This window comes from Haemaphysalis longicornis, unplaced genomic scaffold (genome assembly GCF_048455015.1).
Source record: "Haemaphysalis longicornis isolate Haplotype H1 unplaced genomic scaffold, Haemaphysalis longicornis Haplotype H1 scaffold_10, whole genome shotgun sequence".
NCBI classification, from domain to species: domain Eukaryota; kingdom Metazoa; phylum Arthropoda; class Arachnida; order Ixodida; family Ixodidae; genus Haemaphysalis; species Haemaphysalis longicornis.
In genome coordinates this window covers 152,110,330-152,136,736 of record NW_027526204.1, presented here as the reverse complement: position 1 = coordinate 152,136,736, position 26,407 = coordinate 152,110,330, and the positions used below count along the sequence as shown (strand labels likewise).

The 26,407-nt window shown below is 49.5% G+C and overlaps 3 protein-coding genes across 11 annotated transcripts in view; 2 read left to right on the top strand and 1 right to left on the bottom strand.

Annotated features, from left to right (window-relative positions):
* The window catches only part of Shot (dystonin-like protein short stop), a 200,005-nt gene extending 197,300 nt beyond the window's left edge, over positions 1-2,705 (bottom strand). For 3 of the 8 annotated variants that reach the window (XM_077691297.1, XM_077691300.1, XM_077691302.1), the window contains exon 1: positions 2,224-2,702. In XM_077691297.1, the coding sequence (XP_077547423.1) occupies positions 2,224-2,320 (97 nt within the window). In that variant the 5' untranslated portion in view covers positions 2,321-2,702. Of the gene's footprint in view, positions 1-2,223 lie in introns of all 8 variants that reach the window. The other 5 variants (XM_077691304.1, XM_077691303.1, XM_077691306.1 and 2 more) reach the window with 3 other exon arrangements.
* The window catches only part of Nd-13b (NADH dehydrogenase (ubiquinone) subunit ND-13B), a 383,813-nt gene extending 370,603 nt beyond the window's left edge, over positions 1-13,210 (top strand). The window contains exons 2-6 of one of the 2 annotated variants that reach the window (XM_077691313.1): positions 10,589-10,666; positions 10,747-10,791; positions 10,853-10,969; positions 11,071-11,136; positions 12,942-13,210. In XM_077691313.1, coding sequence (XP_077547439.1) covers positions 10,646-10,666; positions 10,747-10,791; positions 10,853-10,969; positions 11,071-11,136; positions 12,942-13,046 — 354 coding nt within the window. In that variant the 5' untranslated portion in view covers positions 10,589-10,645 and the 3' untranslated portion in view covers positions 13,047-13,210. Of the gene's footprint in view, positions 1-10,524; positions 10,667-10,746; positions 10,792-10,852; positions 10,970-11,070; positions 11,137-12,941 lie in introns of those variants that run through there. The other variant, XM_077691312.1, reaches the window with a different exon arrangement.
* Positions 13,211-16,940: 3,730 nt separating this feature from the next.
* Syn (synapsin) overlaps positions 16,941-26,407 on the top strand; it is a 31,983-nt gene continuing 22,516 nt past the window's right edge. The window contains exon 1 of the mRNA XM_077691751.1: positions 16,941-17,056. Within this exon, the coding sequence (XP_077547877.1) occupies positions 16,941-17,056 (116 nt within the window). The remainder of the gene's footprint in view (positions 17,057-26,407) is intronic.

Sequence of the window (26,407 nt, the reverse complement as noted above, 5' to 3'; positions counted from 1 at the left end):
CCGCTTGAATAAAACTTCAGAGAATATAGTTGTAGTCCACCCGAGTTTCACTCAGCCAACCAACAAGGAAGCGCGCGCAAGCGCAAATGACAAACAACGTGTCAGTTCCGTGCCACTGTTGGCCAGTCAAAGCACATCGTCGCGAGCTTTTTCCTACCGGAATGTCCCCCTCTGATCCAGAATCGGGAGGACCTCTCTTTAGGTTCAAAGAAATACTAGACAATTTAAAATAAAATCAAAGGCTCTGCCCCCCCCAAAGGGCAAAGCAGAAGAGATACTAAACGTTTCTTACGCAGGCTGCAAACCAACACCTCGTTATGTCCTGCCATTCTAACATTTTTTGACATAAACGGATGAGCAGTGCCCTCTCTGTGGACATATCTCCGATAATTTCTGCATGGTTGAGGCTTGCCAGAACACATTCGTCCCCCCACCCCTCAGAGAATCAATTGCTCTGAGATTGAGCCTCAAAGGACACTGTTCCAACAGCTCGAGAAGCGTCCAAGTCATGCGGTATCCCTGACTAAGGATATCACCCAAGCACGGCATCATTGACATTCTACTCTTTTCTGAGTAGAAGTTTTTTTTCCCTCCTCCTCCTCCTCGAGCTTCGCGGTTTGTCCTTCTTCAGAGAGAAGGGCTGATGATTTTTTTTTTCCTAATTCACGGTGTAAAATAGGAGTAGGGTTCAAGCCAGAAAAATTCCCATGGAGGCGACATTTTCTGATGTCTTTCCTCGAATACCGGACCGAGCGTCGCGCTCTGCCGTTTAAACGTGCCTTGAACAGCAATTTCTCCAGCAACTCTTTTTATAATTATCATTACATCACCATAACACGAAAGCCCAACTTTCCTCATCGGGCAAACACCTTTTTTTTTTTTTTTTTTTTTGATTCGCTCTCTTTTTCATCCAAGGCCATGTTTTCAATTTTAAAAAATCGCCCTGACCCTTCACAGCGTCTTAAAACTTCTGAATAAATGTTCTTCGGGGCTAATGCTGCGCGTACAATAATAGACAAGTGCGCTATTGAATAACAACGTCAAAAAGGGTATTTCTGTTAGTTTGCGTTTGTTTTTCCACAAACCTTCCGAAACCCTTGCAGAAGTGCCGTAGCAACACTCCAAAGCATCGGGGGCGGCCACTTCCAGCGTTTCTGCCGCCATCACACCATTGCCATTAGGCTCTTTCGCGCACGTCGTCTTCTTATTTTCTTCATTTTTGCATGCAATGTTCCTTACGCTATCGCCTACATATTGCAGTTCAGTGCCCTTTCGTTTCACTTTTCCTCCATGTATATGAATATATACATATGCGCACGCACGCACACACACACACAATGGCAGCCGCCTCACAAATGCAGTCGTAGGGCGAAAAAAGAAAGTTTTCTTTGAAACATGGCAGTTGAAAAATTCGTCCCGATCCAGGATTATAGAGGCGGTGGTCCCAGGTTCGACTCCTGAACCAGTGCAATTCTTATTCTTTTTTTTTCGCGGCAAAGTCCGTAAGAAGGCTGCATAGCTTTCTTTAGTAGCCGCACGGCTGCCGTTCAGGTGGATGTCAAAATTGTCTATCTATAATTCATTTTTGCTCAGGCCGTCCATGCTTAAGTCGCACAATATACGCGTCAAGCGCGCACGCAGTGGTGTGGTTTCAGCAGCGCAGGCTTCAGCTGTGGCCGTTCCCATTCGGCCGTTGCTACTTTCGTTTCTCGACACCCACGCGCGAGCAAGCACAGGATCCCTCCAAGCGGAAGGGTGGCGGTGGTGAGACGCGCCTCTCGGTGCTTTCAACGCTGCGCCCACGCTTTCTTTACCCAACGGGGGGCCCCGTGGCGAACGTCCGGGCAAGCCACCGCCGTGCCCCGGAGGCAACAGCTGCTCCCGGAAGAACGCCTGGTCACGGGGACGTTCATTCACCGAAAGCACAGGCGTCGGCAGCCAGTGACCGCCGCAGCGGTGAAGTGACAATGAAGCAGCAACCGCGATCGCAGTAGCACCCGGCTGCCCTCGCGTGCCCTCCCCGGCTTAAACAAAGCTGCGCACGCTCAACTTTCGGTTTTCCCCGCGCGTGGGGCACGCTTTCGCACAGCTCTCGGGCCCGGCACGACAGAAACGCGTTGGCAGCCGCGCACAAAGCGATCGCACGGGCAAGCAGCTAGGGGAAAAGCGGCGTCTGCGACGCCAGCGAGAGACGGGGCCCGAAATAGCGGATCGATGGCTCACCGGCGATGCGGAGTACGGCCCGATCGGCCGGGTCCAGCTGCAGGATGCTGAGCGGCTGCTCGCGCGCCCACTCCGCCAGGCTCGGGCCCAGGTCCATGGGCGCAGCGTGCGAGCCGAACAGGCCGTACCAGGCAGCGGAGGGGCTTCGTCCGCCGCCGGCGCCCGCCGAGAGCAGCGACGACGCCGAGCGCTGCGGCGGCAGTGGCGCCGGCCACGGGCCGGACACCAGGCAGTCCGTCCAGCTGCGCGACCGGGGCTTGGCCAGCTTTGCGCGCGGCTCACATCGCGCACGCACCGGCAGCGACGACACCAGCAGCGATGGCGCACACTGCCACGGCACTTCACTCCGGCCGGACGGGCCGCCGCATCCGACGCTTCACTGCTTTTCCAGGCTGGCCGCCGCTGATCCCACGGCCATACACGGCGAGACGCTTTCGCAATGGGCAAGCGTAGGCCTAACCGGAAGAGGGAGAGTCCGTCCGCGTCGTTTGCGGCCTCGCGCCGGCGAGCGGCGTGAACCTCTTTCTTCTAGTTGCGACCGCGGCCGCAAGGGTCGCCACAAGTTGCGACAATAGTTCGCAAGAAATTTCACTTAAAGCAATAAAAACCAAAAATAAAACATTCATGCCAATTTATGATAGTTTTTTTACTCTATCAGTGCACCAAAACTATTCAGGGCATCTTTTTAAATTGTCAGGAAATCGGGAATTTGGTAAAAACGTTGTCCACGATTGGCTGCGACGCTTGGCCCAGTAGCTCACGATTCCTCAGTAGCCAATAAGAAACAACTTTCTGAAAGGCTGCGTCTGCTGCAACCCGGGGCTTCCGAGCCGATTCCCCCCGAACTGGCTGCTGCGCCCCACGGAAGTGACGTACGTCAACAAAAAAATTGCGTAATTGCATTTAATTGCAATTACTTCAATAGTATTGCATATATTTTCGGCAGTGACACACTAATATTACAGTATCAAGATTTATTCTTTGCCTGAGTTTATTGTCTTTTAATATGACGTCACCTAGTCACCGTGACGTCATAGACATGCTTTGTAGATGTTTGCATTATATCTTTCTCTGCGAAACTCGAGTTTGTTATTGTTTTTGACACTCGCGTAGAAGTTGTGTGAACAAAGCACTTTTTATAGATTTACCACGGGTTTTACGAATGACCTACGGACGAGCGGCATGGAGAAGAGGCCGAATTCCATCGGAGAGCGAATTTTGGCCCCGTACTGGCCTTCGTACGGGTAGAGTCAGTAGAGTTCACTCTAGTACGGGCTTGTCTGTTCCGTGGTACGTCTGTTCCGAGTTTGTTCTGTTGGCCTGTTTCAAATATTCCGGCTTCGCGCGGTGCCGAGGCAAGCAAGAATGTACGAGCGTCGGCGTTGTGCGGAGTCGCTCACGAGTGGTGCGGTGCTGCGCTGTGTTTTCGTTTCATATGAGGTGTTCAGCTCCAAGCCTGTGTCACCGCGCTTGTATCTTCTGCAGTAATTCACAGTCTTCAAAGTCCGATGACTGTTCGTGGCAGCAACGCGAAGTGCTGGTCAGCGCTTGCGCAGAGCGCAATGTTGTCATATCAAATACGTACGTATCAGAACCAAATGTTGCCCCAAAATGTGCAGTGAAGTACGAAGCACCGTGTTGCCTTCAAAACGTGACCGATGTGTGTGGTGCGTCATAGTTTTCCAGAGGTTTGTTTGTGTGAAGCTGCTGGCGCCGCAGTCATCGATGCTATCATCACAGTCATTGTTATACACGGTGTTGTGTCGGTATCACAACGCGAGGCAAATACTTTGATACTGCTCCGTACTCGACTTGCAAGTGTCCAGATTCGTGTCGCTGCAGGAGTGTATACGTGAATAATCAGAGCCCCATCAGCTAGCAATGGTGCGTCGCAGTGACAGCGAGTTTTCGTTCGTTCGCTTCAACTTGCCGTGATCCCTGTCGTTACAAGCGTGGCCAAAAAATGCGCCGGATATCTGTCGTGGGTTACTGTGGCATTTTCCGTGTGTGTTGTGTTCGTGTGCTCCAAAATTTACGATGTCGCCAAACGTACGTGATCGTGCCCATTTATGACAGGCTAGGTGATGCGTCAGTGGCTTCAGCAATAACAGATGCTACGTGCTGTGTTGAACTGTTATATCTACATTCTAAGCATACCATCTAGGTGACCCTGCGTAGTTGTTGTTTCTATTTGCTCTAACCTCAGTTGCCTTGTTCATCTTTTTTGCAGGGTATTTTTATTTACGTGTGCACGCAGCATATTAGCACTAAATCAACCTTACACACTTACCTGTACATGCCATAACCCTCTTTGTAATCACGTGTGCATGTGCTACTGTTACCCTGCAGTATTTCGTCAGCTACTGTGCATGCTAGCAAAGATTGTTTGCATGTCGTTCTGAACCATTGCTAATAGCCTGAATTTCCTTTAGTATTACTAGCATACCTTTTTCTTTCTCACCTGCTGGCTTCGTGTTGCTTTTAAAAGGAATGAATGATTTAACGCTTATGTCAGACAAACTTGTAAAAACAATACACGGGATATACCTGCTAAATTTCTCAATGGCACAAAGCACGTACACTGATCGCACAGGCTAAAAGTATGTCTGACGTGCTCCACACTCTTCGTCTGCCCCTCAACGCAATCATGCTTGATTTTTACCCAACCGGCAAAACCACTTCTGCTCACTGACGAGCCAGGGTCACTGTCACGCCCACTTCACAACATATAGTGAAAGCAGTCTGTTCTGATTTTTACCCAACAAACCAAACCACTTCCACTCACTCACTGACTAGCCATGTAGAGTCACTGTTAATAATTAATCGTTACTAATAATTTAAAAAATCCAGATGTAACTGTAGCGATGGTGAAGGCGGTAGTGAAAGTCCGGGGTGGGCGACTTTGACGGCGCTTGTGGGTTTCAGTGCATTTGGACTAAGAACGGCTCTCACGGGGTGGAAGCCCTAACATCCTTCTGCTCGCAAATCCATAAAATATTTCTCTGTCTCGTTGTTTAATGCAATGCAAAGTTGAGGCCATTGAAAAGCACCATCAGAGAAACATGAGAAAGCGTTGCTTTTGCCTCCGTGGAATGAACCAAGGTGGACCCGCTAGGTATATCTGCATCTAAGCATACATTGGGTGCTACTGCGCAGCCGACTGGTACCCGTTGGCAAACCTGCTTCCCACACAACAACACAAACACATGCCTGTTGCATGCGGCCTGTGCGCATTTTGTTTGTCTGCGTGGAATGGAATGGCTGTGCCAGCAGAAAATAATTCATGAAGCACTGCAGGGCAGTGCAACAGTCGCCAGAAAAAGTTTCCATCGGCAGACTCGCATACTCGAATGGCAACTGGCAGGCTCCATGGTTCAACACAGTGGTAATTCCAGTGTGCCGCCAATGCAACAAGTCTCTCCATAGTATCAGGAGATTCGAATACGTATAGGTTAACAAGGGCGGTGTGACAACTGTCGCCGTGCTGAAAAATGCCACAACAGGGCTGTATTGTGCACAGATTTTTGTTGCCACTCCCATCCCACTTAGTTGTGCCAGCTTCCAAGTTTACCCCGTATCATTTCAAATTAACTGACGTTTGCTGGTGTTTGATTGATAGATGCAAGCACCAGTAAAGTGTGTCTGTCATCTTTAGCACTAAAATCATGTTCTCAAGGGGAAACCGAGTTTAACGAGGTTGCGGACATGAAAGCTGGCAGTGCTCATGGGGGTCGTAGCAGAAAAGTTGCAGCATGGCGTCGTGCTGTTTTTGCTATGTTGATGTTATAAATCGCATGGTATTTATATGGGTCATACGTTTCAAACAAGGCACTAGCTGGAAGTGGTTGCTGTCCCTTCCCTTTGTTACACTTTGTAGTCGTGCTCTTTGTTTGAAAAAATTATTAGAAACTAGCTAGTGTAATTACAATTATAGAACTAATTTTCTGTGAAGGAAATGCTGCCGTGTGCCGGCTAAAGGATATACACTGTTTTGGCTACACACATCATAAGACAAGATAGCAATGCAATACTCTACAGAGCCCGTGCACAAGCTGCTGCCTTGCATTGGTCTGACCCACAGAATTGACAGGAACAGCTCCCCAGGACTGATTCCGAGCAAAGGTTCTGGCTCGCTCATGCCCCTCAACTTAACAGAAGTCAATGAAACCTTGTTACACAGGCTGCGGCTTAAAGTAGCATTGACCTGAAAGTATCTGCACACAATCGGACGCGAGGACATCCCAGACTGCCTTCTGTGTAAGGCTGTACAGAGACAATTGATCATTTGCATAGTTTTTGACCAAGGTATACTAGTGGGTGAAAAGACCTTGAAGCGGCCTTACTACGCTTGAATGCTTACCCTCTGTCTGAACGAAAGATTTTTGGCACGTGGGCTCAAGATCGAGCTGTCAAATCGCTGCTTGTCCTGTCAGGACTCTTGGGTCTATGTGGTGAAATTTCACAAACTGGGGAACTTTTTTTTTATGGTCGGTAAATATGTTATGCGAATTATGCAGTGATTAGCCTGTGCGCCCCATTGCATGTTATACATGCTTTAAGTGTACAAAGTTCATTGGTTGATTTCACTGTCATTTCTCATACCCTCAGTATTCAGTACCTTCCTTGCCCCAGTGGCATTTAAGTAGCAGGCCCAAGTTCAGTTTCTCAGGCTGGCCTCTTCTCCTTTCAAAAATCTTTTACTATCTCTACCTCTCTCTTGCCAGCATGCCAGGTGCTTGTAACGGTTTACTAGGATTCGCAACGGTCACCATACGATAAAAATTTCTTATGACTACTTTCATTGCTGAAGTTCACTGCACTCAGTGTACTAGGGTGTTTGGCGCACAATAGTAATTATGACTGCAGACAGCCCACAGTTCTTAAAGCCCACATCGAAATCCTGCCACGGACTCGTTCTTGCCTTCACTTCAATAAGGCTGTCACAAATGGGTTGATCAGCCGAAATGCTGGAAGGGATGTTTTTCTACACTCTGAATTAATGTTTGATCATTGTGCATACATTAAATACATTAAAGCATTTTTGCTGGTTCTTCCTTTTTATCTCTTGACACCCAGTGCAACCAATGGGCTGGTAAAAGCTGTGGCTTGTCATATGTGTTTCCAGTTCATAATGGTGCATTCTGCTTGTTTCCAAAGCCAACTGCAGAGAAAAGTTCTTCAGCCATAATGCAGTGCTGGCGATGGTCTTTTGTGGGCTATAAAAGCAAAATGTACTGGTTGTTGGTCAAATAAAGTGAGCCAATTTTAAATGTTTCTTCCCAATGCCGGATGTGTTTTCTTGGAGGTTGTGTGTTTGCTTAGTCCTTTTGGGAACAGTTGAGCATGTATGGCGCATGTGTTGGCCATGAGACTAATCAGCATTTGAAGGTTCATGGGGCAGGTACAACTTGTACAGCTGGTGAGCGAAGGGATATAACTATTACATTTCCGATTTTCTTGCAACATGTCACTAGTATACAACAATTAGGATTTATAATTTAGCTGCAGTTCTTTTTTACGACAATACTGCTATTGTGCCCATTATAAAATTAATAGTAATTACGACCAGCCGCCATACGTTGCTGGCCTTAATGTGTGCGGCGTCATCAGAAAACATGTCATAGTTACTCCCGCCGTTTACCCCGCCCGTGTGCACGCGTTTTGCGATGAGCGTGCGGCATCAACCTGGCTTGCCCGTGGTGCTCGGAAAAATACCAGGAAAACAGTCACGTACGTCTGCGCCACAAGGATGAGCACAAGACACCTCGCAGACGCCCAGCTCGCGAAGCCGGTTCTACCGCGTGCCGACGCATTTCACTTTAGGAGGAATGGGAAAGCCTGCGGACAAAGCAATCCGGGTCAGCCAGTCATGCATGCGGAAGATGGATATGACGATAATTTTAGGGACCTTATATGACGATGACTACTACTGCCACAGTGAGAAGCGACGACGGAACACGTAAATAAACAAATTTCGCAATACGTGGTGGTGTGTCATTCAGTGCTTCAGGAGGATCTAAAAAGAAATCCTCCAGCTCGCCTTGCGTCACTTAGTGCAAGTTTCGCCAGTTTTAAAGACGAAGGTGTAACATCAAACGCGAAAACTGACCGTTCATATACGTGGCGTCGGCGGGGCCACCGCTGTATGGACTGGTGTACCTGAACTCATTTCGCCAGAGCAGCAACCAAATCCTCTCACTACGGCGCTAAACCGGCACCTTGGCAGAATGGAACCTTGCTGCCACGTGCTGCCAGCTGCAGGTGCACGTGGCAGCACGTATACGCGTAAACGGATGCGCACACACAGCTCTGACTGCTGGGGAACTTCAGCGTGATGAGCATCCAGTCTGCTTGTCAGAAAACGAAGGCCTGTATGCTTCTTTCTTTTTGGACAACAAACGTCACATGGTTGGCCGGTTCTTCATCACTTGCAGTGGTAGGCTGTTGGACAGCTGCTGCTATGACCAGAAGCAACATGCGGTATACATTGCGTTTGTATACAAATTATGTGCAACAACGCTTTTATCAATTTGGTGTTGACAGGAGCTGTGGGCACAGTTTATGTGGGAGACTATATTGGCGCTACATTTGCTGCCCTTACCAGCGTGTGGTACAGCGCTGTGCTCTCGCTGTTTATTAGTTACCAGCACAATTTTTACAACGGTGTGTGAACTTGGTGAAATGAAGTACAGTGTATCTCCTGGATTGGTCGGTGCTTCCTGCTTCGGCGTGATTCTTTCCAGGCCATCACTAACAAGGGTGGCAAAGTTGTGCTTGTTCTAGAAGCCAAATTTTTTGACACTTTAATTGTGATCAGTACTTGTAGCACTGCAGTGTACCTTGTAACTTTGGAAGCTCGGAAAAGTTGGTACAACATGACCAAATATAGAGTTGTAGGCACGACGAAAAGAGGCATATTAACACGCGTTTACTCCAAACATCTTTTTGTCACATCTAATATAATTCAGGCCTCTTTTGTCCCAGCTGTGCTGATTTCACTCCCCAAAATAAGGCACCTGCTGGTCTTTTTATGCACAGAAAATATGGTGAGGTTTCAAAACATTTCAGGCTGCTGCGCCAAAACTATACGGACAAAAACGCTGGTGTTCAGCGGCGCGTACTACAGTGCACCAGAGTGGAAGATCAAGTGCACTGGGCACCAGTAATCTAGACCCAAGAGAACTCTTGTCAAATGAGGGCCTTCAAAGGTATTCCTTCGGCCTATTCTTCTCCCAACAAAAGCCACAGATTCTATGTACTAAATGGGAGCGCAAGCAGCCTCCGTGAAACACTATTTAGGCCTTTGCCGGCAGAGTCTTCAGCCAGTGCCCACGTTTGAGGACACAGACCCATTCTTCCCTATTGAGCCACAGCAGATCAACTGATGGCGTTATATGGGGCGCGCACACACCTTCCAAAATAAAAAGAAAGAAAGAAGTGCGGTTACAAAAGCCGGCGAATTTAAACGTGCAACACAATCCTCCGAATCCTCCACTCGGAGTGGTTTTGCCTTGCCCGCAGGTGCGCCGTAGATAATACAACACGTACCGAACGACAGCCGATGTACCAAGGAGGAGAGTTATCAGCCTGTGCTTACGGCGCGTACAAAAAGAGCGTGCTTTTCATCGTAAACAATGAAAAGCACAGCCGACCTAAACATGAGTGCCGGCACGGCCTGCAATTTGCACGGCCGGCATGGTACTTCGTACTATTTTTGGCGATCAACAACGACGACCAAATCCAAGAAATAATAACAAAAAACAGGTGACGTCACTTCCGTGGGGCGCTCCAGCCAGCCCCGATCGGGCGAGGCTGGAGCACCCCGGGGGAAAGGATCCCCGGGGTGCAGCAGCCTTTGCCAAATCACAGAAGTGCAGCCTTTCCCAGTTTTCCGGTGTGTTTTTCCGAAAATAAGCGCTATGATGACTCGAAAGAAGTCCTGCATGTATTATTTTTTTCAATTAAAGCCATCGCCGCATAGAGTAGGCCGGAGCTACTCGGGCGACTGTAATTGTATCGTCTTGTAATTGTACTTGCCAAATTTGCTATTACGACGTTCCTGAGAACTAAAGTGTTGTCTTGATAACTTTTTCTTATTTATTTCTTTGTTTGCTTACTTTCTGTTTTCTGGTTAAGCTTCTTGGGATTTTTTTGCCTCTGATCGTCTGCTCCTGCTTGCAACAGCGGCGACTACAAATCAATCACTTTGAGCTATAAAAAGTAACTATTAAATAAGTTAACATTAATTTAAAGAACAATAAAAGAAACAGATTCAAAATTGTTTTGTTAAAACTTAGTAAAGATGGTACAGCCATCATCATCGCCCTTCACAAATAACCTGGCTCATCTGCTATGGTGGATATCTTATCTTCTGCTACCGTTAAATTTTGCAGCCGTTCGTGATAGCTTGTCAAGCGTTGATATGGCTGGGATCCTAAAGAAGGTAGTTGTACCTAATACTGCGTGCATGAACGCTACAAAGATTATAACTGGGCTGTTCTCTCCCGCTTGTTACTTTTTCAGACGACCGGGCTGACTGGCTTGGCCGTGTCCAAAAACCCGCACCACGTTCGTATTCGCGGCCCGTGACCTAACGCACCGGTGCTGAAAGCTCTTCCATATACCGCAGGAGCTGTCTGTGCTGTACAACAAGATCCTGCGGGCTCTGCAGAAACTACCGGAGAGTGCAGCTTACCGCCGCTACACAGAGCAGATCGTGAAGGAACGCCTGTCGCTAGTAGAAAGCGTAAGTAACCCGCGGAAAGGGCGCGCGCGGCTACTTGTGTATACGTGCGTGCTACAGTGCGTGCCCACAGCGCGGCACTCGCTATTTCCTTTCCTTTGCAGGAGAAAGACATCGCACAATTGGAGCGCCGGATCGGTGATGGGCAAATCGAGCAAGTGATCAAGCAGGTAAGCGTTGCATTTTCAGACAGAGAACGACGAGAACTTTCTCTCGATGCTCCCCTTGTGACGGGCAGGCTTTAAGGTGCCAGAGGAACTTCTACAGGCTGTAGCCGGTGTGGATGCGGCTACTGTGCGCAAGGCGCCACGCGACCAATGCAGGTCACCCTGAAATGCGTATTTTGGTTTACGTTGTATTGCGGCATGATATAAGGTTTTACTCTGTAGAAATGAGTACGCGTGACCTATATAACCTTGAAATAGTTTGAAAAGGAAAGCAAAACATGCTTTGCTTTGGATACAGTAGCCTCCCCACATTGAGCACCGTAGGTTCTCAATGTGGTCACAAGGTTTTGTAAGCTTTTGCAGATATCGATTTTAGCTTCTCCTCTGTGTTGTTTGCACATTGTGTCAGAAACCACCTTCCATCCAGTTCCGCCCAGATGCACGCATTTGCACAGCGGCGCCGTTTTGCTGGAGGCGAAATTCGGGTTCAGGCTGCACGTTTGCTCCTGTTTCTTGAATTACGAGTGTATTTCGAATTTGAACTGCAGAATCAGTGGAGCTGCCACTCTAATTCGCAGCCGAATGTTTCGCATTTGTGAAACAAACTTCCACACGGCAGTGACACTTCTCCTTGTGGCCCTATGTAGCAAGTGCAAAAGAGATATAAAAAGCTCTGCCGACACCAAAGCACTTTCCATGACTTGCAAATGCGAAAACATCGCTGCCCATTTGGGTGCTGCAGGGTGCTCTGCCCCACATGAAGTTCCGCGTGCGGCTTGCCCAAGTAGGGTTTACTAAGGAACATTGCCTGCTTTTTCAAGTGGCTCATCACATGCCCATGTGGTGCTTTCTTTTCTTTTTGCGTGTTTTGTTGCATAGTATGCACAACAGATCACGCCACAGCTTTGTGTTTGTTTCTTGTTTCTGATACACACGCTATAGAATTCATTACAGTCAGTCAGTGGTAGTTAATGAGGCTCTGCAGACGACCGGCGACGTTGACGCCAGCTTTATTGCTCAGTAAATCATTTAATGTTGTCACAGTAAAAAGGAAATACGGAGTGATGAAACAAGGCTGCTATAGACAGAAGACAAGGCCTTGAAGCAGGCTATGCTGAAAAGAGCCACTTCCAAGCTGGAGACTTCGCACTGCCTAGCAGAGACAGGACAAAGAAGCTTGTACAAAGATAAAAAAGGTGCCAGTGCCTTCTCATTGTTAGGGGCCTTATGCAGAGGTGCTTACCTCTGAACAAGGAATAGTGTATCAGTTTATACGAGGGCAAGCCTGCGTTCCTACCAAAAGTTAGAACGCAGGCTTAGTCACTGCTGCAGTGCAGTGACTAAGCCTGCAGTGGGAGTTCATTACCCGGGCTGCTTCGTTAGTTGATTCATATTACCCATGAAGCAAGATAGTGCTGACAACAGTCCCAACCGTCGCCTTTCGTGTGTACTGTCTGTTTAGTGCTAACTTAGTTTGTGTGCAATGTAGGTAGACTGCATGATAATGAACTACAAGTGATGGAATTCTTGAAAACATTGCAGCTTGGGTATTAACGTGAACTTTTCAACGTACAATGAAAAACGCATGGGCATATCAGTGGTGTCGCAGGAACAAAATGTGGTGCCGTACTGGCAGGTCAGTGTCGATATAGCATCCTTCAAGGTCAATAGAAGGCACACACAAAAGTGACCCCTGCACACTATAATCGGTTCGCTTCATTCATTGTGCCCCCCCAGTGGTTTGTTCGTGCCATGAGCAGTAGTAACGCTGATGTCGACTCCTCTTTCCCCGCCCGTCTGGATTGCAGGCTGAGAATGAGCTGATTCTGGCCAGGCGGATGCATGGCTGGAAGCCTTGGGAGCCTCTGGTGGCTAAGCCTCCCACTGGCCAATGGAACTGGCCCCCCTTGTAGCATGCCACGAGCGCACCCGTGCCGCTGCACGTCCTCCATCTTGTGCCGCAGCTGGCTCGTGAAGAGCCGCCTCCAGCTCGCTCGAACTGTCACCGCCTTGCTGGAACGTTGTCATGTTAGGGAAACTAGAATAAAATTTCAAGCCGTTGCCTTGCTCAGCAGTGCATTAGCCTGTGCTGGCTGTCTTCAAGTGTTGCAAAATGACTTGTTTCACAAAGGGGGCATAACTGGGATAGACATAGCATGCAGAGGGTGTAAACACAGCATGAATGAGCTCAAGGTTTACTCAACAATCTATTGTGCTAAAGCAAGTAGTGCAGTGAGCATAAAATACCATCCTGTTAAGAAATGTGCGCGCACCAAGCACTTCTTATAACGCAGTGAGTGCGAAAGCATTGGGGTCAAATCACTCAATGTGTCCACCTAATATTGTCATCATCCTTTTCGGTTTGCATCTTTTTCTCCTCTCTGTTACCACAACTAAGAGCCCTGGCCAGTCACCCTTGTTAGGCCTCAACCTAGGCTTAAGGTTACACTGCCGTCACTCTTAGCCCTGCAACATCGAACATTGTACATCAAGCTGCAGGTACTGTTTGGAGTGCTCACACTAGATCTGTTGGGGCGGCATCGTACTACAACAGCTTTCAGTGGGTGCCACGTGATAGCGCTACTAACACCAGGCCGGCGAACACCTGCATTTACATTGCCATGTAAAGAGGACCTTTAGCAGGAACTTACTTTGCTACTCGCCTATAATTGCTACTTGGGTGACGATGATTAGCATGCTCAGACGACTCGTGTATTTGCTCCGTACAGCCCTGTAACATGCATTCAAGTCGAAGGCCACAACACATTCACTAGGTCCACTTTGAGTCGGCTAGAACTGTGGAGCCGAAGTGCAAGTAAGGATGTGTGCAAGCACCACATTCCTTACGCCTTGCATTTCCTTCCCATTGGGACCCATGTGCACCCAACTTTTGAACTCACTTTACTTTTATTTTTGTTGCATCGGCAGTCATTTTGTGTGCCATTTCTCGCTTATGACACAGGATCCTGGACTTTTAACCTACCGAGTCATCTAATTCGTTTGCATTAAAATGTAATCAGGAAATTGGGAGAGGCAAATGATAAAGGTTGCAGAGCTACCACTAACTGGGTAAATGGTGAGAAAATAGGATGTAAGCTTAAATCCAGTCATTTCCATGCTCCGCAGTCAGCTTTTATGTTTCCCCTAGCAAAGCTGAAAGTTCATCCCTGCTTCAGGCAAAGGGGCCACAAAGACAGCATGCATCGTCGCATTAATCGGGTGATTTTGGTAACTTGCTGAGCTCAATTTTAGCCCAAAAGGACAGTGTTTTCACCGAAAAAAACGATAATATTGACAAACTCAAATTTTCCTCTACAAAGGTCACCAATGATGTCGTTGGTGAGGTACCAAAAACGAATTTTACCGACGCCAGTGAGGTCTCTGCTTTCACAAATGCATCGGCAGACACTCTTGTAATCAAGACATAATGGCTAGTGGCACTATAGTGCTTGGTTGAGTAGTTGGCTAAACTAAAACAAAAACACTTAGCAAAAAAGCTTCTCTGTTCCCGGTCTTTCTCCAGTCACACAACACTCAAAAATGTTCATATCTGGATTGCATGCATCGAAACTGCACATGGGCCATGGTGTGCACAGCAGTGGAGAGTTGCAAATTAATTTAGGCCAGATTCTTAACGTGCATTGAAATCTCTTACCTGAAGCCATTCTTGTTTTCCACCTCTACTAAAAAAACTGCTGCCATGAAAACTGGGCACAAAAACTGGCATCCGCTAGTTCTGTGTGCACTGTGTAGCATGGCCTTCACATTCACTGGTGATGAGGACACCAGAATTAGATCACTCCCTGCCACAATGTTACATGATACAATTCCGGTGTGGCATTCTTCAGTTATGATGTCACCTGTCATTTAAGATTTTCAGAGATGTGCATCAACCCTCGACAATTTTTTAGGTGTCTCCCTAATTTGTGTTGCCCCATGGGGTCATGTGATAGACAAAATCATGCAGGTTATGAGCACGCAAGGAAATACATGCAGGCTGCATTATAATGGACACCTTGAGACAGCGATTTTGAGACAGCGCCACGTCAGGCAACCACGTGATGGACCGTGTCATTTGTTGCGGAAGCGTGAACCAGAGTTTGTTGTCAGGTTGCCAGGGTGGATGGGACCTGAATTGAAACCGATGAAAGAGAAGGAGCTTCTAAAGAAACGGACATCTACTTGTGTGGAAAGAAGATGAAATACTGACTACAGTGGGTATGCCCAGCTATTTGTGCTGCCGCAATTCTTTGCATTGGCCTAGTTTCCCCCAACCTAAGGATACAGTCCAAGTCACCCCGACTCACCCGCACCAGACATGAACGAGTTTGCACCTAGCAATAGTTTTCCACATGCACACTGCCAGGCATGCTATAGCCATTAGATGAGCGACCACACCAATTATAATGCTTTTGCGTAATGGGAGGCTGAGAAGAAAACAGGGCAGAGCTCAGTCCAATGGGAGAACTATCAAGGGCTCATTTGTAACAGGTTCGTGTAGTTGGTTCACACCCAACATTTTCTCTAGCGTCGTCCTTGCAGGTAGGGGAAGGGGGAGCAAACCGGAAAGACGTCCTCCATCAGCATGAAAGGGTAGGAATGCAGCTGCGATCGCCTGGGTCGATGGCCCAGCATGAAGATGACTTTCTATTGGCGCGATGATCTTAACAAATGTCAGTTGCAGACTCAAACAGGAACATGTACAGTTACACCATCATGTGCATCATCGGTAATGGCTGGCTTTGCTTGAAAGAAAGGAATGAAGCAAGAAAGATGGATGGGCGAAAAGAAAAAGTTCATTTAGCACAGGGTAATGGGGAGTTAACTTCCTAGGTCCAGGCAGCCATTGAAACCCCTGATGATGTGGGCTGGCAGTTCCTGTGGCCTCTGGAAAATTTTTGCAACAGCCAGCCACTCTCAGCACACCCCAGCTGGGGTGTGCTGAAATAACTGGTGGGTGCGCGTAGTGTGTATGTTGGTGTCTGTCGAATGAGCGTCTGGCCGTGACGGGTTATCCCAGCGGGAAGTGGGGGAAAGAGGGGGACCAGAGCGTCACCAGTGGCCCAGAGGGTAGCTTCGTGTGCAAGCTGATGAGCGCATTCATTCCCTGCAACGCCTGCATGACCAGGGATCCAACGGACCACGGTAATTGTGAAAATCCGCGATTCCGATTCGGTGTTTCGGAGCGCGGTAACAGACGATGGGCCCAGAGTGGGACGCCTTGTGGCGCTCCCACCAGACGGCGCGCCTGCTACGTCGCTACGTGACGTCAGGCAGAGCGCCCTACGAGGGTTCGGCTGGGCCCCGGAAGGTGGCACCACCGTTTCGGCGAGCGGGAGAGGGGAGCCAGGGGAGCCCGAGAGGCGTCGGAGCGGGACGGTGAGGCTGGTTCTGTGCCTCGGCAGGGACAGCTGCGAGATGACACGGGAGCAGAGACCTGAGGCCCTTCGACGCCAGCGTCTTTGACGGCACACAACCCATCCTGGCGCGGGAGGTGGAGACGATGCACCCGGACTCCAGAGTCATCAGCGGCCAAGCTCCCCAGGTCCTGCCTGGCCGCATCAGTAGGGACGCCCGCTCCTTACTTCGTACTTACTCCTCCATATTCCTCCGCATGCGCCTCGATTGATGCAATGTGGCAGCCCACTTGCACCGGCAAGGCCGCCGGTAGGCGCCCACGTGTGCTGACTGCCCAGAGCCCGAGACCCTGGAGCACCTGCTCTAGCTGCTACTGCCGCCAGCACGATTCCCCGAGAGCAGAGCTTCGGGCCGCACTCCAGCGTCTCGGGCTGCCCAGCCACACCCTGATGGACCTGCTTTTCCCGATTGGCCCGAACTCCATCCGGCGGGAAGCCTTCCGACTTGTCCTGGCCTTCCCCGAGGAGACCGACATCATCAAGCGGCTGTGGCCCAATGCCTTCCGGCCAGCTTTCCGCCCTCCTTATCTTTCTTTCTCTCCCTCTTTCTCAGTCCCCATTTGTCCTCACCTATCCCCTTTCATTCCCCCCTCTCCCCTTCCCGCGGACTGGGTTGTATGCTGGTGAACTCCCAAATGAGTTCAAAATATCCCAGTCCACCTCTTATCCACTTGCCATTTTAATAAATCACTCACCACCACCACCACCAGCAGCAGAGTTTCGGCTCTTGCCCTCCAGCCTGGGCCGACCATCTTCCACTGGTACCTCCGGAGTCGAGCGCCTCCGGTCGCTCAAGTAACGTGGGACCCGTCGAAGGAGCAGGAAACGAGAGAGCCAGAGTGGTTTTGGCCTTGGAAGTGGAAAGCGCAAACAAACGACGAGAACAAGAGAAGAAAAAATGGGCTCCAATCCACACTGTGATGGTGATTGTAAAGAAAAGCTTTAAACGACACCCACAACAATTGCCCATGCGACGTCACTTGAATTCACACACGTGGCTCTACAAAGAGTGAAACCAGAGATTCTGCGAGCCGTTTTCTGGAATTCGCGGGGGCGGCGTCCCGCACGCAGCAGCGTCGGCCACGGCCGGGCTAGAGCGGCGGACGCCGCCGCTGTAGCCCGGCCGTGCGTCGACAGAAAGAAAACGGAGAGGAGCATCTTTCGAAAGGTGAGACAGCGGAGCCTATCCTGATGTGCTAGCTCGGGGCTACACCACCGTGCGACGCAAGCACAGACACCGAAACAATTCGGCATGTGAGCTTAGTGATCCCCATTTTTGCCGATTAAAACTAGTTAGTTTATAGTAAGATTAAGAATTGCGAAAAAGCTGAGGGAACTTTTATAATCGCTATTTATGAGAACCGGTTGCTCCTTTCGCATTTTGTAATACCTTTGAAAACGCAACCGAATTGGTATTCACCAATTTAGAGAACGGAGTCCCATTCGTGGCAAGCAGTGCGCAAAAGGTAGCGTTTCTCTAACGGCCAGATGTCTGCATGTGGCCTCTACATTTTGTTTTCCCGCCCTGCAAACCAATCCATAACGTTTATCTTTGCCGTACGACCACTTAATTACGTCGGGTCTGGGTTACCCAGGAGGTGCATGCTGTCGAGTTAATCAAGCCGTGCGAAGGAAGCGCGCAATGGACGCGAAACTGCGCCAAAACAGGCCCAAAATAACCGCCGCTAAAGCAAACGACAAAGCCGTACCACTGACGCGCGCGTCTGCCGGCGAGCAGGTACCTCCGCGCGGGAAACGCTGGGACCCTCCCCCCCTCCCCCCCGCGCCCGCCTCTGCCGCGTTGGGACTCAGTTTATTGCAGTTTATTGTCCCGCACGCCGCGAAAGAACCGTTGGCTGGTAAATGAAGATGACAGGAAGCACTTTTCTTCTCTTCTACCCGTCGTTTGTTCGCGCTTTCTACCACCACGATATGTTACCAACTCTCCCAAGCTTATTTGCGTCAGTTGAGTTTGCCGCTTGCTACGTTCCACCCCGGTGCCGTAGACACGGCAGCCGCGTGTGGAGGATTGTCTGAGTAGGATCCTTGATTCTTCCACAGTTCATAGAAAGGTTCTCCAACATTGCTGACAATGCAGAGTACGGGGGGCGGGGCGAGGCCCTGACAAAAGTGGTAGCACGCACGCCGACTTGGAGTTCGTGCGAAAGGGGGCAACCATTGCGGCACCAAAGGCGACGGTGACAAGTTAGGCTCCATCTGGGGAACCTCATGGATGAGTAATATGGTGTAGTCGTAAAAGCGAGCGCACCAAGTTTGTTGCCTTGAAATGCCGCCTCCGTGAAACGTGGCAGACTTGGTGTGAATAAGGTTACTTTTCCTGGTGTTGCAGGCGGCGCGAAGTCGAAGGCGGGTAGGTTTACGTTCTCTGTCGTGCGGCGGGGAGTCCAGCGGAGTGGTTGGGTTGAAGCAGGGTCATCGCTTTGGTTTCTCTAGCCTGCCCAACGTTAACCCTGTCCGTGCTTTCATGACCAATAGGACTCGATAGAGGGCACAAGAAACCGTATCAAGGTAAGCTCCCTTAGGGACCTTATATCAAGGCCCCTGGAGAACGCTGCAACGCCATGGCTCTAAATGTCTCCGTGATGGGTAAGTGAGGAGGGGAAGGAGGCTGATACAAATCACGAATGGCTGTGGAACCCCTGACCAAGGTGAGGGTCAGCTCAGAGATACAGCAGATGGTGCTCAGGGTCTTTCTTTCTTTTCTTTTCTTTCTTTCTTTCTCTGTACTGTTGCTTTAGATTGCTGTTTTAGATTGCTGTTGCTTTAGATTGTTGCTTTAGAAATGTGGCCACTGGAATTTCAACCTGGCAAAGTTTAGCGCTACCACTCTGTAGAGCGAACGCAGTTTAGCTGCTATTAGAGGGGCTCAGTGGCATCACATGGAATACGATATGACAACTTTGTTAAATTTTAAAGAACTAGCTATAGCCTTTGTTAACATGAAAGACAAAGAAAACGCGCAAAACATATTTGTATTTTTTTTTAATTTCACGTAAGGAATCAAAAGTAACGTTAAATAGACATGCAGAAGGCCTCCCCTCTAGTTTAGCTGATAAAATATCAGGAGATGTGAACATATATCACTATATTGGGCAGCTTTCAGTGTCGATCCAAACCATCACAAAAAAAAATCGAGCATCGAATTAGTATATGGGCTCCGTGCATGCGGCAAGCACTCCCAAGTAAAGAACACTAGGGCTACCTTCATGATTGAAGAGTACGATATTCAATCAATGCGTATATGCAAGGTCATGTTAATGGGCAGAAACTTGGAAACTTACTAAACAATAAAAATCTTGTTGTTTCACGTCTTTATCTCACTTAAATTGCCCCTGGGGGGCTGCTGTGAAATCATAAAAAAAAAAAAAACCTTAAGGGGATCAAAAAAGAAGAAACGAGTTCCTGGGCAGTTGCGGATCGGGAGCCCACGGTGCCATTGTCCATTACGGAGGTCTTCCGGTGTGCCCCTCAGTCGGTATGCCCGAGGGCGAGGAGCCTGGCGCCAGTGGGCGGAGCAGCTGGGTCCAGAAGGAACTCGTCCAGCGCCCGCCAGAGCTCGACTGCGGTCGCAATTGGGGTAGACGAGTCCGGGCAGGCCCAAGCTCGCAGGGAGGTCGGGCGTACCTCGGGCCGCAGAGTGGCCAAGGCTCGAGTCCGGGGGGCAGCGAGTAGAGCGGACAGGCTCAAAGCAGATGCTCCAGGTCCGCTCGAACTAGGCACGTATCACACGAGCCCAAGCTGTGAAGGGATGAACCTGCATTTGGGGTCTACGGGAACGCTGCAGCAGAAATGGGGTTAAGAGTGTGCCAGACTGGACTTGCCGTATAGTCATGGGAAGATTCGTTGGTGGATCTCTGAAGGGACTCTACAGCCCTTCCGATAAACACCTTCACTCTTTTCTTCACGTCTGGAAGCTCTGCGAAAGCTACAGTTATCGCCAGCACGAAGCGGGACTGCGTGATTTGCTTCGCAGCAGATAAGTCTTCTGTTTCTGCTTTGCTTTTGTGGCTTCCTTTTACAGCGAGAGTATTAACCTCTACTAGGACGGAAATTTTCGGGCCGTAAACAACAACAAAAAGAAAAAACCAAACCAAGCAGGACCCAGTAGTTCTCGCCTAAGACGCCGAACGCAATCGACAGGCTAGTCAGGCATACAGCATAGAGCTCCGTATTCGTCAAAAAAACCGCAAAACAAGCATCGAAACCGCATTATGGATAATAAGGCGGTTTCCTATGTCCCTGGTATATATTACGTTTGAAGATTATGTTTAATAGAGCAGTTCTCGCCCAAGACGCCGAGCGCATGCGTCAGGCCAGGCAGGACCCAGCATTTGCCGAGCGCAAGCGACAAGCCCGCCTAGACGACGAGAACATTTCACACCCTCCCTCTTCGGTATGTGTAGGGGTTTACCCCAGCTTCGCTGGACATCCGCTTTCGGAGGGGGGTATGGCGACCTGTTTTTTGAAGTGGCTATCGAATGCGTTCATTGCTGAAACTGAAGAAAAGCCGGGCAATAGCCGCTGCATCGCTGTAATGACGCAATTCCAGCGATCGAAGAACGCCAAGACCGGAAGAGTCAAAAAATTTTGAGCGAGTTTCTAAGTTATCTGATCGCTATATAAAAGCAACATTTGGCTGAAGTACATTGCAGCCCCATAATCTTAGTACTACTGGATGTGTTGGTTGACTTCTGCAAGCTTTTAAGATTAAAAAAAAGTTGAAAAAAGTGTTGCAGGGTCCCTTCAAAGGGGCCTAAACATGCATGGTTCCAATGGTTGCGATTCTACGTGCACAATCGCTGGAGTAGTCTACAAGGAACGTCCTCCCACAAAATGGTTTAAAAGCATCAAGTATTAGCCAAGTTATCGTCCATTAAAAAGGGCCATCAATAAGGCCTGGAGCTTTGACCCTCATCTTCGCGCCTCCAAAGCACTGTGGAAGCTACTAGTTTACTGCCCCGGCGCAAGACCGCCTAGGTTTTAAGAATAGGGGAAACGAGCCTTTGAAAGCCAAAGTCTCAAACACAACATGCTCACTCACGATAATAATTAAAAATGTCTACCGACAACTAGCGGCCCGCTAGCGTTTCTGCGCGAGGCGCTGTCGCGGCGAACAGGTCCCTCTGAGGCCGGGTCGCGCAGAAAAGGCTTAGCATCGCCGCAGTTATTCGGTCACTGCTTTACGAAGCCGCGCCGACGACATCCCACAGCGCAATTTTTCACCGCACTATCACCCTCTTTCGCGCATTTGTACTGATTTTCAGCAATAGTCCTGCTCTGGCGGGCGGTGACAAGTTTCAGCTGATGCCGAGCCGTGCATATATCGCACAGTGGGCTCCTTGTACACCACGAAGGCAGATGCCGCGTAGCGGTGTTTCCGCCTGCAGAAACTCTGTGTTTTTCGGCGTTGTAATAGTATCTTTTAAACGGCGCGCGCTATATCTACAAACTGAGCTAAGCTCGTGTGACGGATGGCAACGCGACATTCGTGCCGGAGTTCCACTCGCCAGAATCTCCGAAGCGTGCACCCGCTGTTACCCCAGAGCCGGGAACGCTGATTGGCTGCAGCATTTAAGGGAACCTGCCAATATCGGCGCCGTAGGATTCAGCGCCAGCTGCGCCATTCTGACTTTGACGGCGTCAGAGTAAGTCAGCATGGCGACGAGAATAAACAGGTAAACAAAGATATTTCTTGCATGATTGTGCGGTCCCTGCTTTACGTAGAGGTGTAATATCAGTTATATGTTGTCCTGAACAGCGATTGCGCGCTTAAATTCGCGACCTTCGGAAGCCTATTTAGAAAAGAGCCATGAAGAGAAAACACAAGTTTGGTTCATTCAAAAGATTGTCTCTTTAGAATCACGCTGACACCACTTTTAACGCAAACTTCGTTCAAATAAACTACATAATTAGGAAAAAAGGGAATGGTCATGCGACCCACTAGCTCATTTCCCGCAACAAAACCTATGATGTCATACAAGCCAGTTCTGCGACTGGCGGAGGTTGGCAAAAACAGATGCAAAATAGGCAGAGCTTATAAGCTTGCCGAACGAGCTATTTGCGCCTAAATTTAGGGCACATTCTTTTTAAAGCCGTAAGAATTGTGGATCAAACAGTGGAAGTTACGAAAGCACACGTAAACATAGAAGTACCGATGCGTACTGCTGTTGGTACTGCGCGCACCAAGCATATGCTTGGTTTAGCTGCACAGGATTCCTCCATGACTGCGGGGCTTTGAGGTTGTCTCAGACGACACTGGCCGATTGACGCCAGCAACGGTGTCTTACGTGACCATATTTGTCGGGTAAGCACTATGTTTCACGAAGCGATTATTTTCTCCCTGAACAAAAACAAGCCAGGTTTAAATACGGTCACAAAAAAACCAAAGGCAGAAAACGGCTTGCCACGGTATGGTGGTGCCATCTAGGCTCACTAACGGTAAACAAGTCTTCCCAATCACGGCCGGGCTAGAGGGGCTCCCCCTCTAGCCCGGCCGCCCGGCCGTGTCCCAATCGGCTGCAGAGAGGTCGGTTCCGGTGATGTCATTGAAGACCACAAAAACGCACGATTTAGCGGGAAAATCAAAATTTTAACTTAAATGAATTAATTTCTCAGTGAATAAAGCATCGTTTTCATTCGGTCAAGAGCTGGGGGACCAAGAGCTGGGGACACTATAAAACACGAAATCTTTCGAATAACACACACTTGTTTTTTGACTTCATGGCCCCTTTAAGGATGCGTGAGCACTTATTCTCTCTCCCTCACGAACAAGAGACTCGGCCCGGTGCACACGCCTTGCTCCCGCTTAAAAGCCCGCCACGAGGCGTTTCTCGCACACCGTGCCAACCATGCTTCTAACCGCATCTGTGGTCACGTTTGCTCTCTCTATCAGCGGCAATGCCGGCTTGTGTGGCCCACCAGCAGTATCATTTCGTCGCCCTTACTCACATTCCTTCCTCTTTTGCCGCTCTGCGCTGGCATTTCTCAACGCGGTGACGGGAGTCACGGAGCCCATCGAGACGTCGTACGACGGGCAGAGAGAAGCCAGCCGGCATCGCTTCGACTTGGCGTCTCCCTACAAACTGCGAGCGCAGGATGCCACCGAAACAATGCCGCTTCAGGGCGGGGCTCGGCTGGAGAGAGAGAGAGAGAGGGAGAGAGAGAGAGAGAGAGAGAGAGAGAGAGAGAGAGAGAGAGAGAGAGAGAGAGAGAGAGAGAGAGAGAGAGAGAGAGAGAGGGGGGGGAGGGGGGGAGGGGGGGGGGAGGGAGGGGGGGCACTTTATTTGAGCTTTGCACTGTTAGAAGACTGTTGTGGCTGTTGGTTTATGCCGGGCAGCGACGTCGGCGGTTCTGGTGACCGGGGAGTTTTGGACCTCCTGGTCTGAGCTCGCCAGTGCCTCCTCCCACTGCTCATTAAAGGAAATGGGGGGAAAGGGTCTTTGATGCATCCCCATATGATGTGTGGAAGAATCGCGAGGGCTCCGCATGCTTTGCAGTTGGGTGAGGGGTAAAGGGAAGGGTGGATGAGGTTGAGTTTGGCTGGGTTCGCAAAGGTGTTCGCTTGGAGGAGTCGCCACGTGTGCTCTTGTGCGGGTGTGAGCAGCACGTTGGCTGAGGGGAGTTTTCTGCGGGAGAGGCGGTAGTGCATGGTTATCTCTTGACGTTTCCTTCTCCACATGCGCTCTGTCGTTCTCTGTTTTTAAATCGTTCGGTGTTGACAGATCGACAATGCAATTTTTTTTATCGACGTGCCCCATCTATTGCTTCCACTATAAAGGAAGGTCAGTCCAGTCTGCCCGAAGAGAAGGACGGCAACAGTAACTCTCAGCAAGAGTAGCAAACGAGCATTGCGTTGCAAAAAAAAAAAAAAACTCGGGTAAAAGACATTCCACTCAAATTAAGAGGAAGGAGTAAAGTTATATCGGCCTTATGATGCGGAGGCCTGACAACAAATCTACTACCCGAGTAACACAAACAACACAAATGACAACTAAGGAATCGGGGTAGGAGGAGTATAGGAGGCTTGGCGGAGAATAGTGAAAGGAAAATTTGGGTGTAGGGACTCAGAGGTCGCAGGATAGGTGCTATGGGAGAAATCTTCGTTCTGCAGTAGATATACGTATTTCATTGTTACGATGGTGGAGTGACGATACCGGGAGTGACGACGTATCCTGTTGTCGAAGAGAAACGCAAACGAGGAGAGCGAGAGCGAGTTAGGAAGGGAGGGAGGGGGGGAGGCAAGTAAACGCCTTGGCGAAAGGGCAATGTCCTTGTGGGATGACTGCGTATAACACGACAGTTAGTTATTTTGTCACCAGTTAAGCAACGCTAAGTAATGTTACGCGTGGTAAGTAATGTTACGTGGTGTTGCCAAACGATGGAAACCACCACGTAAATATCTACACGGACATTTACTAAACGACACTTGTCGCCCACTTTCTTGGAACTCATAATGACTTGGGGCCATTTTCTCGGCCACTTTTTCCGAAGACGCCGATGGGGTCCGGGAAGAAGCCAGAGGTTTCGTAGAGAAATTTTCTGCCATTAAATGCGAAGTTTTTTCATGATTGCGGGTGTGTGTAGTTGCACGTACGTTTGTGTGTGCGCGCGCGTCTACCGGTTCGCACCTCGTGTTCGCACCTCGAAAACTCCGCGACAATTTCAGGCTCCATAACTTCTTGAGTGTTCTGAAACCCGCCGCCATAGCTTTCCATCGGGTGCAGTGATGTTTTGCGTGGTGCTCTTGCCGGGAGCGCGGCAGGAAGATTCCTGTCACTGCACGTTCGCGCGCAAAGGGCCGCAAAGCAAAATACGTGTGCCAATAAGCGTGATGCTTGGGCGTGTAGTCGCGGGGATTAAAAAAAATTACACCATCTTCCCGTGGGGAACCCTGATGAGGATGCGAAGCATCATGGGGGTTCCGTGTGGTTCCATTGTGTTGCCGTTATGTTGAGTGATCTGGTGTTTAGTAGCGCCAGAGGGAATTCTGCGTTCGGGTCCACACCGGTGGCAAAGGCACGCAAATACTGTTGTGTGACAGTGAGTAAGCGGTGGTTCTCGAGGCGCCGAAACTCGTCAATCATGTTCTTGTCGGTGTTGTTGTCTCTGTGGTAGAATCGGTAGTCTCCGTCAGCGTTGGTGAGGTAAAGGTTGTTGACGTTGGTGCACCGGCTGAGAGCAACGTACGCGCCCTCCTCTTCGCAGCTTTGCCTTCTTCTCCTTCTTCAGCGGTTCCCCATACGGGAAGATGACGACGGTGGTTATACGCGAAGCTATCTCGTGATGGATTCTTTGGTTGGCCAATCCCTAGGGGCATCCTGCCACAATTATCATCAGAGGCGCTGCGGACGGGGCACGGACAAGTGACATTCCCTCGAGCAAGAGATGCTCCGCATCTAAAAACGAAGTCTCTGACTAGACTTTTGCGAAAGCATGGCAGTTTCCCGAAGCTATATAAGCTATGTTCATATAAACGGGAAACCGGGATCTGGGTGTCTTAAACAAACATCGGACGTTAATTCATCTTTCGCAGGAATCGGCGAGAGCACATGCATCATACGATGACGGGTGCACTCGTACACTCGCAAACACGGATATACGCGCCCCTCCTCCCTCTGCTTCTCACTATACGCCTCGAGCTTCGCGATCGCTGCGCCGCCTGCCGCCGCTTCTCCGCGGCGTTGACGGGATTTGCGCTGCGTGACTGATAGGGGCTCGTGCAGTGTTTCGGTTCTATTTCGCTTCTTTTCGCCTTTCCGTGCCCTAAAAAAAACTTGTTATGGTGACGACTATAGGCAAAGAGTACGTTTAGGTCACTTAAAAGGCAGCTGCGTCTT